At 39.8% G+C, this 20,081-nt stretch overlaps 1 protein-coding gene across 1 annotated transcript in view; it reads left to right on the forward strand.

Moving 5' to 3' along the window:
* LOC139746816 (kin of IRRE-like protein 1) overlaps positions 1-20,081 on the forward strand; it is a 668,931-nt gene that overhangs the window by 644,738 nt on the left and 4,112 nt on the right. The window contains exons 10-11 of the mRNA XM_071658392.1: positions 12,775-12,808; positions 13,714-13,927. Of these exons, the coding sequence (XP_071514493.1) occupies positions 12,775-12,808; positions 13,714-13,927 (248 nt within the window). The remainder of the gene's footprint in view (positions 1-12,774; positions 12,809-13,713; positions 13,928-20,081) is intronic.

Genomic DNA, 20,081 nt, shown 5'->3' on the forward strand with positions numbered 1-20,081 from the left:
TATTAGGTACAGTAGGGTTGAGGGACAAGTCAATTGGGAGGTAAGTTTGAATGGAGAAACACTGGAGGAAGTGAAGTGTTCTAGATATCTGGGAGTGGATTTGGCAGCAGATGGAAGCGGAAGTGAATCATAGGGTGGGGGAGGGGGCGAAAGTTCTTGGAGCGTTGAAAAATGTGTGGAAGTCGAGAATGTTATCTTGGAAAGCAAAAATGGGTATGTTTGAAGGAATAGTGCTTCTAACAATGTAATATGGTTGCGAGGTGTGGGCTATAGATAGAGTTGTGCGGAGGAGGGTGGATGTGCTGGAAATGAGGGGAGGGGGCGAAAATTCTGGGAGCCTTGAAGAATGCTTGGAAGTCGAGAACATTATCTAGGAAAAAAAATGGGTATGTTTGAAGAAATAGTGGTTACAACAATGTTGTATGGTTGCGAGGCATGGGCGATGGATAGAGTTGTGCGCAGGAGGGTGGATGTGCTGGAAATGAGGTGTTTGAGGACAATATGTGGTGTGATGTGGTTTGATCGAGTAAGTAATGTAAGGGTAATAGAGATGTGTGGAAATAAAAAGAGTGTGGTTGGGAGAGCAAAAGAGGGTGTTTTGAAGTGGTTTGGTCACATGGAGAGAATGAGTGAGGAAAGATTGACAAAGAGGATATATGTGTCAGAGGTGGAGGGAACGAGGAGAAGTGTGAGACCAAATTGGAGGTGGAAAGATGGAGTGAAAAAAAAATTTTGAGTGATCGGGGCCTGAACATGCAGGAGGGTGAAAGGTGTGCAAGGAATAGAGTGAATTGGAACGATGTGGTATACCAGGGTCGATGTGCTGTCAATGGATTGAACCAGGGCATGTGAAGCATCTAGGGTAAACCATGGAAAGTTCTGTGGGGCCTGGATGTGGAAAGGGAGCTGTGGTTTCAGTGCATTATTACATGACAGCTAGAGACTGAGTGTGAACGAAGGGGGCCTTTGTTGTCTTTTCCTAGCGCTACCTCGCACACATGAGGGGGGAGGGGGTTGTTATTCCATGTGTGGTGAGGTGGCGATGGGAATACATAAAGGCAGATAGTATGAATTATGTACATGTGTATATATGTATATGTCTGTGTGTATATAAACGTATACATTGAGATGTCTAGGTATGTATATTCTGCGTGTGTGGATGTGTATGTATATACATGTGTATGTGGGTGGGTTGGGCCATTCTTTCGTCTGTTTCCTTGCGCTACCTCACTAACGCGGGAGACAGCGACAAAGCAAAATAAATGAATATATATATATATTATTTATTTTATTTTATTATACTTTGTCGCTGTCTCCCGCGTTTGCGAGGTAGCGCAAGGAAATAGACGAAAGAAATGGCCCAACCCCCCCCCATACACATGTATATACATACGTCCACACACGCAAATATACATACCTACACAGCTTTCCATGGTTTACCCCAGACGCTTCACATGCCTTGATTCAATCCACTGACAGCACGTCAACCCCGGTATACCACATCGATCCAATTCACTCTATTCCTTGCCCTCCTGCATGTTCAGGCCCTGATCACACAAAATCTTTTTCACTCCATCTTTCCACCTCCAATTTGGTCTCCCACTTCTCCTCGTTCCCTCCACCTCCGACACATATATCCTCTTGGTCAATCTTTCCTCACTCATTCTCTCCATGTGCCCAAACCATTTCAAAACACCTTCTTCTGCCCTCTCAACCACGCTCTTTTTATTTCCACACATCTCTCTTACCCTTACGTTACTTACTCGATCAAACCACCTCACACCACACATTGTCCTCAAACATCTCATTTCCAGCACATCCATCCTCCTGCGCACAACTCTATCCATAGCCCACACCTCGCAACCATACAACATTGTTGGAACCACTATTTCTTCAAACATACCCATTTTTGCTTCCCGAGATAAAGTTCTCGACTTCCAAACATTCTTCAAGGCTCCCAGAATTTTCGCCCCCTCCCCCACCCTATGATTCACTTCCGCTTCCATGGTTCCATTGCTGCCAGATCCACTCCCAGATATCTAAAACACTTTACTTCCTCCAGTTTTTCTCCATTCAAACTTACCTCCCAATTGACTTGACCCTCAACCCTACTGTACCTAATAACCTTGTTCTTATTCACATTTACTCTTAACTTTCTTCTTTCATACACTTTACCAAACTCAGTCACCCGCTTCTGCAGTTTCTTATATGAATCAGCCACCAGCGCTGTATCATCAGCGAACAACAACTGACTCACTTCCCAAGCTCTCTCATCCACAACAGACTGCATACTTGCCCCTCTTTCCAAAACTCTTGCATTCACCTCCCTAACAACCCCATCCATAAACAAATTAAACAACCATGGAGACATCACACACCCCTGCCGCAAACCTACATTCACTGAGAACCAATCACTTTCCTCTCTTCCTACCCGTACACATGCCTTACATCCTCGATAAAAACTTTTCACTGCTTCTAACAACTTGCCTCCCACACCATATATTCTTAAAACCTTCCACAGAGCATCTCTATCAACTCTATTATATGCCTTCTCCAGATCCATAAATGCTACATACAAATCCATTTGTTTTTCTAAGTATTTCTCATATACATTCTTCAAAGCAAACACCTGATCCACACATCCTCTACCACTTATGAAACCACACTGGTCTTCCCCAATCTGATGCTCTGTACATGCCTTCACACTCTCAATCAATACCCTCCCATATAATTTACCAGGAATACTCAACAAACTTATACCTCTGTAATTTGAGCACTCACTCTTATCCCCTTTGCCTTTGTACAATGGCACTATGCAAGTATTCCGCCAATCCTCAGGCACCTCACCATGAATCATACATACATTAAATTACCTTACCAACCAGTCAACAATACATTCACCCCCTTTTTTTAATAAATTCCACTGTAATACCATCCAAACCTGCTGCCTTGCCGGCTTTCATCTTCCGTAAAGCTTTTACTACCTCTTCTCTACTTACCGAATCATTTTCCCTAACCCTCTTGCTTTGCACACCACCTCGACCAAAACACCCTATATCTGCCACTCTATCATCAAACACATTCAACAAACCTTCAAAATACTCACTCCATCTCCTTCTCACATCACCACTACTTATCACCTCCCCATCAGCCCCCTTCACTGAAGTTCCCATTTGCTCCCTTGTCTTACGCACTTTATTTACCTCCTTCCAAAACATCTTTTTATTTTCCCTGAAATTTAATGATACTCTCTCACCCCAACTCTCATTTGCCCTCTTTTTCACCTCTTGCACCTTTCTCTTGACCTCCTGCCTCTTTCTTTTATACCTCTCCCACTCATTTGCATTTTTTCCCTGCAAAAATCGTCCAAATGCCTCTCTCTTTTCTTTCACTAATAATCTTACTTCTTCATCCCACCACTCACTACCTTTTCTAATCAACCCACCTCCCACACTTCTCATGCCACAAGCATCTTTTGCACAAGCCATCACTGCTTCCCTAAATACATCCCATTCCTCCCCCACTCCCCTTACCTCCTTTGTTCTCACCTTTTTCCATTCTGTACTCAATCTCTTCTGGTACTTCCTCACTCAAGTCTCCTTCCCAAGCTCACTTACTCTCACCACTCTCTTCACCCCAACATTCTTCTTTTCTGAAAACCCCCACAAATCTTCACCTTAGCCTCCACAAGATAATGATCAGACATCCCTCCAGTTGCACCTCTCAGCACATTAACATCCAAAAGTCTCTCTTTCGCGCGCCTATCAATTAACACGTAATCCAATAACACTCTCTGGCCATCTCTCCTACTAACATATGTATACTTATGTATATCTCTCTTTTTAAACCAGGTATTCCTAATCACCAGTCCTTTTTCAGCACTTAAATCTACAAGCTCTTCACCATTTCCATTTACAACACTGAACACCCCATGTATACTAATTATTCCTTCAACTGCCACATTTACTCACCTTTGCATTTAAATCACCCATCTCTATAACCCGGTCTCGTGCATCAAAACTACTAACACACTCATTCAGCTGCTCCCAAAACACTTGCCTCTCATGATCTTTCTTCTCATGCCCAGGTGTATATGCACCAATAATCACACATCTCTCTCCATCAACTTTCAGTTTTACCCATATCAATCTAGAGTTTCCTTTCTTACACTCTATCACATACTCCCACCACTCCAGTTTCAGGAGTAGTGCTACTCCTTCCCTTGCTCTTGTCCTCTCACTAACTCCTGACTTTACTCCTAAGACATTCCCAAACCACTCTTCCCCTTTACCCTTGAGCTTCATTTCACTCAGAGCCAAAACATCCAGGTTCCTTTCCTCAAACATATTACCTATCTCTCCTTTTTCTCATCTTGGTTACATCCACACACATTTAGACACCCCTATCTGAGTCTACGAAGAGGATGAGCACTCCCCGCGTGACTCCTTCTTCTGTTTCCCCCTTTAGAAAGTCAAAATACAAGGAGGGGAGGGTTTCTAGCCCCCTGCTCCTGTCCCCTTTAGTCGCCTTCTACGGCATGTGAGGAATGCGTGGGAAGTATGCTTTCTCCCCTATCCCCAGGGATATATATATATATATATATATATATATATGATGATCACACTTGTCCGCGATTTATTATGTATTTTATTTTTTTGATTATACTTTGTCGCTGTCTCCCGCGTTTGCGAGGTAGCGCAAGGAAACAGACGAAAGAAATGGCCCAACCCCCCCCCCCCCCCCCCCATACACATGTATATACATACGTCCACACACGCAAATATACATACCTACACAGCTTTCCATGGTTTACCCCAGACGCTTCACATGCCTTGATTCAATCCACTGACAGCACGTCAACCCCGGTATACCACATCGCTCCAATTCACTCTATTCCTTGCCCTCCTTTCACTCTCCTGCATGTTCAGGCCCCGATCACACAAAATCTTTTTCACTCCATCTTTCCACCTCCAATTTGGTCTCCCTCGTCTCCTCGTTCCCTCCACCTCCGACACATATATCCTCTTGGTCAATCTTTCCTCACTCATTCTCTCCATGTGCCCAAACCACTTCAAAACACCCTCTTCTGCTCTCTCAACCACGCTCTTTTTATTTCCACACATCTCTCTTACCCTTACGTTACTCACTCGATCAAACCACCTCACACCACACATTGTCCTCAAACATCTCATTTCCAGCACATCCATCCTCCTGCGCACAACTCTATCCATAGCCCACGCCTCGCAACCATACAACATTGTTGGAACCACTATTCCTTCAAACATACCCATTTTTGCTTTCCGAGATAATGTTCTCGACTTCCACACATTCTTCAAGGCCCCCAGAATTTTCGCCCCCTCCCCCACCCTATGATCCACTTCCGCTTCCATGGTTCCATCCGCTGCCAGATCCACTCCCAGATATCTAAAACACTTCACTTCCTCCAGTTTTTCTCCATTCAAACTCACCTCCCAATTGACTTGACCCTCAACCCTACTGTACCTAATAACCTTGCTCTTATTCACATTTACTCTTAACTTTCTTCTTCCACACACTTTACCAAACTCAGTCACCAGCTTCTGCAGTTTCTCACATGAATCAGCCACCAGCGCTGTATCATCAGCGAACAACAACTGACTCACTTCCCAAGCTCTCTCATCCCCAACAGACTTCATACTTGCCCCTCTTTCCAAAACTCTTGCATTTACCTCCCTAACAACCCCATCCATAAACAAATTAAACAACCATGGAGACATCACACACCCCTGCCGCAAACCTACATTCACTGAGAACCAATCACTTTCCTCTCTTCCTACACGTACACATGCCTTACATCCTCGATAAAAACTTTTCACTGCTTCTAACAACTTTCCTCCCACACCATATATTCTTAAAACCTTCCACAGAGCATCTCTATCAACTCTATCATATGCCTTCTCCAGATCCATAAATGCTACATACAAATCCATTTGCTTTTCTAAGTATTTCTCACATACATTCTTCAAAGCAAACACCTGATCCACACATCCTCTACCACTTCTGAAACCACACTGCTCTTCCCCAATCTGATGCTCTGTACATGCCTTCACCCTCTCAATCAATACCCTCCCATATAATTTACCAGGAATACTCAACAAACTTATACCTCTGTAATTTGAGCACTCACTCTTATCCCCTTTGCCTTTGTACAATGGCACTATGCACGCATTCCGCCAATCCTCAGGCACCTCACCATGAGTCATACATACATTAAATAACCTTACCAACCAGTCAACAATACAGTCACCCCCTTTTTTAATAAATTCCACTGCAATACCATCCAAACGTGCTTCCTTGCCGGCTTTCATCTTCCGCAAAGCTTTCACTACCTCTTCTCTGTTTAACAAATCATTTTCCCTAACCCTCTCACTTTGCACACCACCTCGACCAAAACACCCTATATCTGCCACTCTATCATCAAACACATTCAACAAACCTTCAAAATACTCACTCCATCTCCTACAAAGTATAATAAATAAATAGATAAATAAATGTATAGAAATTTTTTATTCTTTTGATTATTGATAGTAGCATTAGGATCCTTTTCTAAGAAAGGATCCTGGTGTCACACTTGAAATTTTTATTCAGAATTTGCCCATTAAACCTCTTGTACATTGTGAATGCTCAAAATGTTGTCAGTTTTACATTGAATTATCTCTTATCTTCATCCTCTGCTGGCTTCACATTTGTTTGGCCTGACTACATCAATGATTGTTTGACAATTTGCACTGCTTTTTTGACATCCATGTGAACACTTTGGCTTTCAGATTCTCGACAGTTACGTATTCATAGTGTTGATGTCAAGACAGTTCGAGGTTCTACATGAAAATGGAACTTTAAAAAGTGCTACCAAAGGAAAACCCATTTGTGTTTTATGGGAACTACAAAACTATGACTACACAGTTTTTCAAAGGCTGAGATGAAGTGTTCTGCACCTTGGATTACAAACATTCGTAGTTACTCTGCATGGTTTGATACACTGCATCTGAGAAACTAATTGTTTTGTCCTCTGTAATATTACTTTTAGTACTTGCTATTAAAAGTTTTATAAACTTAAAACAGAGAAAAACAAGAGGAACTGCAAGTGGAGTCAACCCAGGAGAAACAAAATCACACCAGACACACAAAAGTGGTGCTCACTAGAAAAATATGTAGCACCATGAAACATGAGGCACTCCTGGGTGTGCTACATGTGCATATCGAAGCTAGTGCATTGCATGTATACCAGCTAGAAGGAGGAACGTGCAAGATTATATCCCCATCCATGTTATATATTGTACTGCATGCAGATTCAAGGATTGATGAGGACCCACTTCCATCCAGTAGCTTCCCTGGCCTAACCACAGTGAATATCCCCAGGCTACCTAGAACCACATAATTCAGCATCCCCTTCCTCAGATATCCCTCTCAAAATTGTGATAGGTAGAGTGATAGGTAGATCATAGTGGAAAAATTTTACTGAAATATATATGAGTCATTCCCCTTACCTTAGGAACCAAATTGGGATCGGTGCAGCCCCCAAGCAAGGTATCGCCACTGCGAGCTTATGACTTGGACCACGACAGATATTATTAAGATAAACCAGAGGTGTGGGGCTGGGACAGAAGCTGCACAAGAAGATTTTTCAATGGCATGTATACTCAGAAACATTGAAAACAATGGTTATTTACTAGTCATTTTTGGATGGTTACTTGAAGACCCAAATACTATCAAATGAAACAACCATAGGAGACCAAAAAAAAAAAAAAAAAAAAATCCATATAGGTCATATAAACATGGGAATCAAGACTATTGTATGAAAAATCTTTAGATTGTATTTATACTAGACAGGATTGATGGAAGTGATCAAAGCCAAGACTGGATCAGCTGTACTAATAAGTCGTTACAACGGTTATTCTGTTATCCAGCTACATCATTCTTTTTGTGAAAATTCTTTTGATTTTCAATAGAACTGAAAGAATATTTACTAGCTTTTAATCCATCTTACTGTGTGGTACTAGGTATGAGAAATGAGAAATTAATAGTTTTTTTATGAATATGCATTTTTTAACTGCCAAAGATAAACTTTAATTTATTTATATCTTCAGCACAGGTAATGAATCAGAAATTAGAGTATCATCTGTTAGGTGTTCAGCATGCTTGATAATATATAAAAGTAATTTATACAGCATTCTAGATAAAAAGGATGATAATTGCTTCCTATTCATCAAGAATGGAATGGATGAAATTTTATATTTTTCAGTGTCAATCAGATTCAGCATGATTGATAAGTTATATTATGATAGCATTTTGTGTAACTATTATTGATTCACTAGATATTAAATAGCTCCTAAATTAAGAAAATCTTTTCATGAAAAAAGTAATTTTTTTTCTAAGTCCCACATTATGATATGAAACCAGATGATACTGTACAAATTTTATAGGAATGGTATGTGATACACTTGTGACATTAGTAGCAAATACTCTAGATTGGGTGTTATCATAGGAAGTTTTGCCAACAGGAGAGCATGGAAGTGTGTGGTGTGATGTGACTGAGTTTTTGAGAATGAATGTACCTTAAATTTCCACTTTCCTCTCTTAGTAAACATTCATCTTTAGATTTTTTATACATTGGAATTTTTTTTAAGTTGTTTGGTGAATATTTAAAGATGTACAGCTACTTAAATGCAGGGGTTGCCAACCTTTTTGTAATTCAGGTGTGTGTCAAAATGGTCAGGGCCCACCACAGAATTAAGTTCTTTCAGTGCATCTGTTTGCTGATATTACATTCTGAACATTAAAAAAAAATATCATTAAAGGAAAAACATATGTTCAGTAGATTCACATTACTGTTTTTCTGTCACAATTCAGTCATGACCATAGTGTGTGAACAGCCCGTAGGAATGAAAAACATTGTTGCGGACAAGAGAGGGCTCATCCTTAGTGAGACACTTGGGCTTTTTCTGAGATAATCAGATCCAAGCTGGGTGACCTTGGAGAAAGGCTGACATGGAGAGTGACAAAGTTGATCTTAGTTTGTTCCTCTTCTTTAGTGTGGAACATTAACAATTGATAATCCTGACTCACAAAGGTAAATTGTATTTGAAAGGCAATAAAAACTTGACTGCTTTTTTAAGAGGGATATCCATTGGCTGCCATAATCCAGAATGCTGGAAATCAAGCTCCCTGTTCAGGAGCTTTTAGGCTGCTGTCAGTTGATGAGTCCATCAGCTGTGTTTGTGTCACGGTGGACAGGGCATTGTAACCGTGGGGTACACCACACAGATTCAATAATATCAAAAGATTGGCTAATGGACAATGCACTTCTACCTGCATTTAGGTGGCTTAGAAATGTTATTCTTTTTCTAGCTGTCATTACATATTTATTGCCAACACCACCATAGACTAAACCTTTTCTGTCCATCTGTAATGAATACTCAGTATTTTGTATTGTAATACAAAGATATGTAGATGCTGCTGCAACTGAGAAAAATGACTGGCATCCCTAAAAGAGACTGGCACATGGGTGTGATCCCCCTACATCCTAGAAGCTTTATGATGAGTGGTCCTTTGTGTTCTTTGTGGATTGTGATTAACCAAAGCAGGCTGTGAAAAGGGTAGAACTGTTCTAGATGTAAACCCTCTTGGATACAGCAGTGACAAATGTTTAGATCCTGATTAATCTCAAACTGACAATACCAAATATCACATTGTCTTTACTGTATGTTGGATTGGGAAAATGTGGTTTTCATTTAAAAGAAAAAAAAAAAGCAATGGATACTTGTGTATGACTGAATAAGTCTGTGTCCATTGTTCAGTACTTAAGTTCACTGTGTTTGCCAGCAAAATCTTGGTGTTCTGAAACAATACTGGGGACTCTGTTGATTGATAACAGGAATACACATGAAATTGTGAATGCTGACCATGTACAAAAGTTGTAAGATACAAGGTTGTAAGATACAAGAAAAAGGTCAACAGCAGGGGCTTATTAAATACAGAACTACAAGTCTATACTCTACAAATAGATAACTACATTAATTAATTTCAACCTGTTAATTATTAGCTATCATTATTTGGGTTTATTATCATCTGAAGTGAAGTATACTGCTATTAGATTTCACAGTTCTAATGGAAATGTGATCTGAAAATTGAATGGTATTGGACCAGTGGTCAGGTAAATACAGGTTTTCCATTTTGGCACCCAGTTGTTGGCCATTTACCCAACAACAGCAGCCAACTCTTCTTCCCCTTATACAGCGTCCAACATCAACTGATGTTGTATAAGAAACTGCTGCCAACATCAATTGATGTTCCAACTTTTCCCCACATCTGATTACATACCCAGCAGGTGTATGATTCCATCTCTTGTCCATAGGTGTCATTAAAATCCTAACAACACAGCCGGAAAAAAATATCTTACATGAGTGACCTAAAATTTTCATAGAGTGTGAGTGAGTCATCCTGGCAAGAAGCCAGATTTATATGCTAACTATCCTAGTAAATTTTATAATGAAATATACAGTTTCCCTCATAGTTATTCTTACATTTATTCATGTACATAATGTTGCGTGTGTAAAGAATATGATTATGCATAAATAATGCATATAATATATAAAAATATAGATGGAAAAAATAAAACAGGTAAATGATACATATGGTGTGTGTGAAATCGTTCATGGATAAAAAGCATGATATGTAATGTACTTAGGAGTATGTAGAATGAAATTACACCCAGAAGTAAACCATAGTCTTGGTATAGTTTCATAAAAAGGAACATCTATGCCACTAACCAGGACCCTTCCCATCAACTTACAACTTGTCACATCTATATAGAGGAAAGCATTGTACTTTTTGGGTTATTTTCCTTAATAACATATTGACATGTCCTGTAAGGGAAAAAGAACTTTTAGATTTTATTATTTTCTTGCACACTGGCTGAACTTCAATTTCAGACAATATCCTCCATTATAGGTTAATTACCAAAATGTTGTTCTTAGAAATGTTCATGGACGTCAAGGGACATTCAAGGTATTTATAAGAGGGAATGTCAGCATTTAAGAAATCATATTACCTATTCATTAAACAGAATTCACCCCATCCTTCACAAATCAAAGTGATAATTGGGGAGTTAAAAAATGTCATTAAAACCTAAAATTTACGTCATATATAAATTTTTGTTGCTGTCAGTGTTAACTGTTTGATTTTGTTCCCTTTAAGAAGGGCTGGATCAAGTGCATACATCCTCTGTCTGAGGTAATGTATACCCATTGTAGGAAATTTTACCAAGCTGGGGCATCTAGCCCCAATCCCAGAGGCTAGCAAAGGTACAAATGCTGATTCAAGTACCCTGTTCCCATAAAAAATTAGTTTATGTAAACAAGTTAATTAATTTATTCTGGATGTATAATAAAGGTGATAGTTTACAACACAATTAGTAAAGTGCTGTTTATGATGTGTCTGCAAGGTGAATACATTTATCTAATAATGCCCAAAAGTTAACTCATTCTCCATCATCATCTAGAGTAAGATTAGCTCTTAATTTAATAGATGCAAATTTTTGTATGAAATAAATGTTTTAAAATTGTAAGATTTCACTTTACCTCTTGATTTGTGTTGCAGTATAAAAACTATAAGAACCAAGACTAGAAAATTAAGAGACTTTTTAAGTGTCAGTGAAACTAAGTAGTTATGCATCAGTTATATTGCACTCATATTCATGTAGCCATGTAACATTTTATGCTGTGCAATTAGAAACTTCATTCATTAGCATTCTCAACCTCAGCTTATTGTTAAAATTTTCAGTGATTTGTTTTTCTTTGCTAGTTACATCATTATGATGCCGAGTCTTGTAAACTATGCATTGCTTATTGCTTTATGAATATGGAGCAAGTAATAACTTATGTACATGGAAGAAAAGCTAGTCATTTGACTACTGTGTATGGTCTCTACCCATGACTCTGTAACTCATGATCTTGCATATTATATGGAACATGAATTAATGTAGGTCAAGCAAAGAACAATTTGCAACTTCATTTATAGATTAACTGGTGTTGGGTAGAGTATGGTATCTACTTCTACAAACTTTTATCGTCTTCTGCATGTAGGTGGCGCCTGACACAATGTGAGTCTTTGAAGTAGAGATTTGTTATCATGTTGTGGTTGGCTAATACTGGAACAATTAATAATTTAATTCTTTAAGTCAGGCCTTTGCAGGGATATTACCTGTTTTTCTTGCATTTCAAGTAACACAGTATGAAATACACTAGACTAACCGACCACAAATGAATGATGACAATTTTTGTCCCCAATATTCTCATACTTATCAGGTTTTCCTCATCTTTCAGAAAAGCTAGTAGTAATTTTGTGTAAAAAAGCTTGAGACATTCAGCTTAATAAAAGATAATCCATTACTTACTGTCAGTTTGGTGCTCATCATAAGATGCTCCATTTTCTTATTGGTCATCCTGTTTGGCAACCAGTAGAATTAGAATATAGTGATGAATGAGGAGTTTTTCAAGCTCTATGGCTATTTATTCACTTGACAAGGTTAACCTGTTTAGTAATTATTAGTTACTCCCTTCTTTTATGCTTTATGGTTGTTGACATAAGTTTTGCTACTTTCTGTTTAGATATTCTTAAAATGAGAAGAAATCTGATCATAATGTGTAGATATATTTTGACATTGAACTTATATATATATATATATATATATTTGAATTTTAAAAATACCTAATCCTCTTTTTTTTTAATACATAGAACGAGGAGACTTCAAGCCCACTGATCTGGAAAGGTAAATGCATTTCACCATGATCTGTATATACAGTGTAAACAAAAAACCTTGTCTGCCTCCCCATACATTTTGAAAGGTGATGTCACACTTACGGTTTAGTACTCTCTCATTTCAACTTTGGCCATGATTACCATCTGCAGTCATCTGGGCATGGAACTGACAAGGTTCCTGAAGTACTCTAGGTCCATGTTTTGGGTTTAAAGGATCTTGATATCTTGAATGAGGCAAGGTACTGATGAAATGTTGCAGGAAGTGGCAGCTTGATCCTGCATTGTGAGTGCCCAGCGCACCTAGAAATCTGAGGTGTACCCTCATGTTCTTGCTTCCATGTAAGAATTAGGGCTTACTCCTAATTAGAAAGGTTAGAGCCAACCATCTTGAAGCACAGGTGGAAGAAATATAGTGCCAAGGAGCTAAATTCTCAAATTGTTGAGGCAGCCTTGAAGACTGAAGAAAGAAAATCATTTCCTCAAAAAAGCCAAGAGCACACTGAGGCAGGTTGCTGGTGCTCACACCATCAGAGACAACTAGTCTTATCTACCAGTTGTGCAATTATTTCACCTTGAAAGCATTATATGCTTTTGCCCACTGTAAAACTTAGCTATGTATTGCCTTTGAAAAATATGGGGAATGGATAATGTTTTTTGCAGACACTGTAGTATTACATTTACTTAAAAAAAATCATTTTACATAATGTATTGATAAGATGTTGAATAACTACTGAAATACTGCCATTAAGTGTGCATTATGCCCATCTAGTGGAATATAAACCCAAAAAAGCTATTATTCCAAAAACTAAACATGGAGCATCATGTTTAGCATGTAACCAAAGCAGTTCTAAAACTATCTTTTCCAGAAACTCTGTGCCCTTTGGTTAATCTGCATATATCTTTCTCCTTTTGCAGTGACAAGAGTGACATTGAGAGCCAGAAGGGAAATAATGGTAGGCATCAATATTCTGCCTCAGTATCAGGTGCTGGTAGGAATGGGGGCAAGACCACAGTGGTTACCAGTTCCCTCACCTCCATTCCCCCTGATGCACTTTATACATCAGCTTCCAAGCACACCAGTGTGTCCACTCTGTCCTCTAAACCTGACCATGAGTATGAGAACTTGAAGGTGAGACTAGAGTATGCCATGAGCTGAAAAGGACATTCTGAGGCTAGTGGTGGCCCATGTCGGAGGCATATGAAAGTAGGAAGCAGTGTTTTGTCTAAAATCTTTCAAGTACCTGATATGATCTAAATGAACTTGTTAACGTATTCCCAATTTATGATTCATTAAAAACACCAAATCAGACACACTGTTGCCATCTTCATGTGCCTTCCATGCTTACCCTAGGTACTGTCCAAGCTCTGCAGCCCTCATTGTCTGTGGCTTAATATCCCGAGGCATCGTCTTCATCTGTCCCGGGTCACACAAGTCAGCAGTTCACATCACTAGGTCGTTCACAGATGACCATCTGTACATACATCAGTATGAGAAAGCACTGCACTGCCTTAGAATGCTTGTTCTTTCTTTTCCTCCACTTGTAATGGATTATAGAGGATCAATCCTGAGAAAAAATTGCTGAATTTTAATATCAAATTACTGTAATTTTTAATACATTTTGAAATATTCAGATTATATATATATATATATTTCCTGACTACAGCAAGTTAGCACTAACATTACACATACTAAAGCTTTTGCACAGTAGTATTAGAAAACCACTGTTGCATATTATTTTAGCATTATTCAAGCAGTATTTTAGTTAATGATACACCTTTCCTTACAACATCCTTAACTTTGGCTTCAGTGTAGCCATATGTATAAATTTATAGTTCACTTTATCCTGAATATTCATATATTCAACAAAGTAAGAAAATCATTACTATGAAATTTACATGGGCATGTTAGGAAATTGTTTTGTGGCAGTAACTATAGTGCTCTAGTAATACAATGATGATGTCAGAATTAGCTAATCATATTGTGTCCATTCAAAGCCTTCAAACGACAGTTCTCAAAAGAACATAATGGTTATTCAAGTCAGGATTAGGGGACAAAAGGGCAGTTCACATAACTTTTTAAAATGTTGTACTTATCAAAAGCCAAATTTTGCTTGAATTTTCTCATTAATTTTTATGTCCTGGATATTTAACCCCTTAACCATTCCACCAATATATATATATATATATATATATATATATATATATATATTTTTTTTTTTTTTTTTGCTTTGTCGCTGTCTCCCGCGTTTGCGAGGTATATATATATATATATATATATATATATATATATATATATATATATATATATATATATATATTTTTTGCTTTGTCGCTGTCTCCCGCGTTTGCGAGGTAGCGCAAGGAAACAGACGAAAGAAATGGCCCAACCCACCCCCATACACATGTATATACATACGTCCACACACGCAAATATACATACCTACACAGCTTTCCATGGTTTACCCCAGACGCTTCACATGCCCTGGTTCAATCCACTGACAGCACGTCAACCCCGGTATACCACATCGATCCAATTCACTCTATTCCTTGCCCGCCTTTCACCCTCCTGCATGTTCAGGCCCCGATCACACAAAATCTTTTTCACTCCATCTTTCCACCTCCAATTTGGTCTCCCACTTCTCCTCGTTCCCTCCACCTCTGACACATATATCCTCTTGGTCAATCTTTCCTCACTCATTCTCTCCATGTGCCCAAACCATTTCAAAACACCCTCTTCTGCTCTCTCAACCACGCTTTTTTTATTTCCACACATCTCTCTTACCCTTACGTTACTTACTCGATCAAACCACCTCACACCACACATTGTCCTCAAACATCTCATTTCCAGCACATCCATCCTCCTGCGCACAACTCTATCCATAGCCCACGCCTCGCAACCATACAACATTGTTGGAACCACTATTCCTTCAAACATACCCATTTTTGCTTTCTGAGATAATGTTCTCGACTTCCACACGTTCTTCAAGGCTCCCAGGATTTTCGCCCCCTCCCCCACCCTATGATCCACTTCTGCTTCCATGGTTCCATCCACTGCAAGATCCACTCCCAGATATCTAAAACACTTTACTTCCTCCAGTTTTTCTCCATTCAAACGTACCTCCCAATTGACTTGACCCTCAACCCTACTGTACCTAATTACCTTGCTCTTATTCACATTTACTCTTAACTTTCTTCTTTCACACACTTTACCAAACTCAGTCACCAGCTTCTGCAGTTTCTCACATGAATCAGCCACCAGCGCTGTATCATCAGTGAACAACAACTGACTCACTTCTCAAGCTCTCTCATCCCCAACAGACTTCATACTTGCCCCTCTTTCCAAAACTCTTGCATTCACCTCCCTAACAACCCCATCCATAAACAAATTAAACAACCATGGAGACATCACACACCCCTGCCGCAAACCTACATTCACTGAGAACCAATCACTTTCCTCTCTTCCTACACTTACACATGCCTTACATCCTCGATAAAAACTTTTCACTGCTTCTAACAACTTGCCTCCCACACCATATATTCTTAATACCTTCCACAGAGCATCTCTATCATATGCCTTCTCCAGATCCATAAATGCTACATACCAATCCATTTGCTTTTCCAAGTATTTCTCATACATTCTTCAAAGCAAACACCTGATCCACACATCCTCTACCACTTCTGAAACCACACTGCTCTTCCTCAATCTGATGCTCTGTACATGCCTTCACCCTCTCAATCAATGCCCTCCCATATAATTTCTCAGGAATACTCAACAAACTTGTACCTCTGTAATTTGAGCACTCACTCTTATCCCCTTTGCCTTTGTACAATGGCACTATGCACGCATTCCGCCAATCCTCAGGCACCTCATGGTGAGGTGCCTGAGGATTGGCGGAATGCGTGCATAGTGCCATTGTGCAAAGGCAAAGGGGATAAAAGTGAGTGCTCAAATTACAGAGGTATAAGTTTGTTGAGTATTCCTGGGAAATTATATGGGAGGGCATTGATTGAGAGGGTGAAGGCATGTACAGAGCTTCAGATTGAGGAAGAGCAGTGTGGTTTCAGAAGTGGTAGAGGATGTGTGGATCAGGTGTTTGCTTTGAAGAATGTATGAGAAATACTTGGAAAAGCAAATGGATTTGTATGTAGCATTTATGGATCTGGAGAAGGCATATGATAGAGATGCTCTGTGGAAGGTATTAAGAATATATGGTCTGGGAGGCAAGTTGTTAGAAGCAGTGAAAAGTTTTTATCGAGGATGTAAGGCATGTGTACGTGTAGGAAGAGGAAAGTGATTGGTTCTCAGTGAATGTAGGTTTGCAGCAGGGGTGTGTGATGTCTCCATGGTTGTTCTGTTTATGGATGGGGTTGTTATAGAGGTGAATAAAAGAGTTTTGGAAAGAGGGGCAAGTATGCAGTCTGTTCTGGATGAGAGAGCTTGGGAAGTGAGTCAGTTGTTGTTCGCTGATGATACAGTACTGGTGGCTGATTCATGTGAGAAACTGCAGAAGCTGGTGACTGAGTTTGGTAAAGTGTGTGAAAGAAGAAAGTTGAGAGTAAATGTGAATAAGAGCAAGGTTATTAGGTACAGTAGGGTTGAGGGTCAAGTCAATTGGGAGGTAAGTTTGAATGGAGAAAAACTGGAGAAAGTGAAGTGTTTTAGATATCTGGGAGTGGATTTGGCAGTGGATGGAACCTTGGAAGCAGAAGTGAATCATAAGGTGGGGGAGGGGGCGAAAATTCTGGGAGCGTTGAAGAGTGTGTGGAAGTCGAGAACATTATCTCGGAAAGTAAAAATGGGTATGTTTGAAGGAATAGTGGTTCCAACAATGTTGTATGGTTGCGAGGCGTGGGCAGTTGTGCGCAGGAGGGTGGATGTGCTGGAAATGAGATGTTTGAGGACAATATGTGGTGTGAGGTGGTTTGAACGAGTAAGTAATAATAGGGTAAGAGAGATGTTTGGTAATAAAAAGAGTGTGGTTGAGAGAGCAGAAGAGGGTATTTTGAAATGGTTTGGTCACATGGAGAGAATGAGTGAGGAAAGATTGACAAAGAGGATATATGTGTCAGAGGTGGAGGGAATGAGAAGTGGGAGACCAAACTGGAGGTGGAAAGATGGATTGAAAAAGATTTTGAGTGATTGGGGCCTGAACATGCAGGAGGGTGAAAGGTGTGCAAGGAATAGAGTGAATTGGAACAATGTGGTATACCGGGGTCGACGTGCTGTCAATGGATTGAACCAGATCATGGAAAGTTCTGTGGGGACTGGATGTGGAAAGGGAGCTGTGGTTACGGTGCAGTATTACATGACAGGTAGAGACTGAGTGTGAATAAATGTGGCCTTTGTTGTCTTCTCCTAGCGCTACCTCACGCACATGTGGGGGAAGGGGGTTGTTATTTCATGTGTGGCAGGGTAGCGATGGGAATGAATAAGGGCAGACAGTATGGATTATGTACATGTGTATACAGTATATGTATATGTCTGTGTGTGTATTATATATGTATACGTTGAGATGTATAGGTATGTATATATGCGTGTGTGTATATACTTGTGTATGTGGGTGGGTTGGGCCATTCCTTTGTCTGTTTCCTTGCGCTACCTTGCTAACGCAGGAGACAGCGACAAAGTATAATAAATAAATAATAAAATATGTGTGTATATGAGAGGATGGGCCATTCTTCATCTGTTTCCTGGCACTAATTCGCTGACGCAGGAAACAGTATTTAGAATATATATTTATTCATATTTTATTTCTTATACTTTGTCGGTCTCCCGAGGTAGCGCAAGGAAACAGACGAAAGAATGGCCCAACCCATCCACATACACATGTATATACATGCACATCCACACACACACATATACATACCTATACATTTCATCATATACATATACATACATAAACAGACATATGTACGTGTTCATAATTCATACTTGCTGCCTTTACTCATTCCGGTTTGCCATCCCACCGCACATGAAATGACACCCCACTCCCCCCACACTCAAGCGAGGTAGTGCTGGAAAAAGACAACAAAGGTCACACTCAGTCTCTAGCTGTTATGTATAATGAACTGAAACCACAGCTCCCTTTCCACATCCAGGCCCCATAAAACTTTCCATGGTTTAACCCAGACACTTCACATGCCCTGGCTCAATCCATTGACAGCAAGTCAACACTAGTATACCATATATATATATATATATATATATATATATATATATATATATATATATATATATATTTTTTTTTTATTATACTTTGTCGCTGTCTCCCGCGTTTGCGAGGTAGCGCAAGGAAACAGACGAAAGAAATGGCCCAACCCCCCCCCATACACATGTATATACATACATCCACACACGCAAATATACATACCTACACAACTTTCCATGGTTTACCCCAGACGCTTCACATGCCTTGATTCAATCCACTGACAGCACGTCAACCCCGGTATACCACATCGCTCCAATTCACTCTATTCCTTGCCCTCCTTTCACCCTCCTGCATGTTCAGGCCCCGATCACACAAAATCTTTTTCACTCCATCTTTCCACCTCCAATTTGGTCTCCCTCTTCTCCTCGTTCCCTCCACCTCCGACACATATATCCTCTTGGTCAATCTTTCCTCACTCATTCTCTCCATGTGCCCAAACCACTTCAAAACACCCTCTTCTGCTCTCTCAACCACGCTCTTTTTATTTCCACACATCTCTCTTACCCTTACGTTACTCACTCGATCAAACCACCTCACACCACACATTGTCCTCAAACATCTCATTTCCAGCACATCCATCCTCCTGCGCACAACTCTATCCATAGCCCACGCCTCGCAACCATACAACATTGTTGGAACCACTATTCCTTCAAACATACCCATTTTTGCTTTCCGAGATAATGTTCTCGACTTCCACACATTCTTCAAGGCCCCCAGAATTTTCGCCCCCTCCCCCACCCTATGATCCACTTCCGCTTCCATGGTTCCATCCGCTGCCAGATCCACTCCCAGATATCTAAAACACTTCACTTCCTCCAGTTTTACTCCATTCAAACTCACCTCCCAATTGACTTGACAATATATATATATATATATATATATATATATATATATATAGTTTTTTCTTGATCATACATATTTGCTATTTCCTGTGTAAGCAAGGTAGTGTCAAGAACAGAGGACTGAACCTTAGTGGGAATATCTCACTTGGCCCCCTTCTCTGTTTCTTCTTTTGGAAAATTGAAAACAAGAAGGGAGGATTTCCAGCCCCCCCATATACATATATATATATAT

This window comes from Panulirus ornatus, chromosome 66 (assembly GCF_036320965.1).
Source record: "Panulirus ornatus isolate Po-2019 chromosome 66, ASM3632096v1, whole genome shotgun sequence".
In the NCBI taxonomy this organism is placed as follows: Eukaryota; Metazoa; Arthropoda; class Malacostraca; order Decapoda; family Palinuridae; genus Panulirus; species Panulirus ornatus.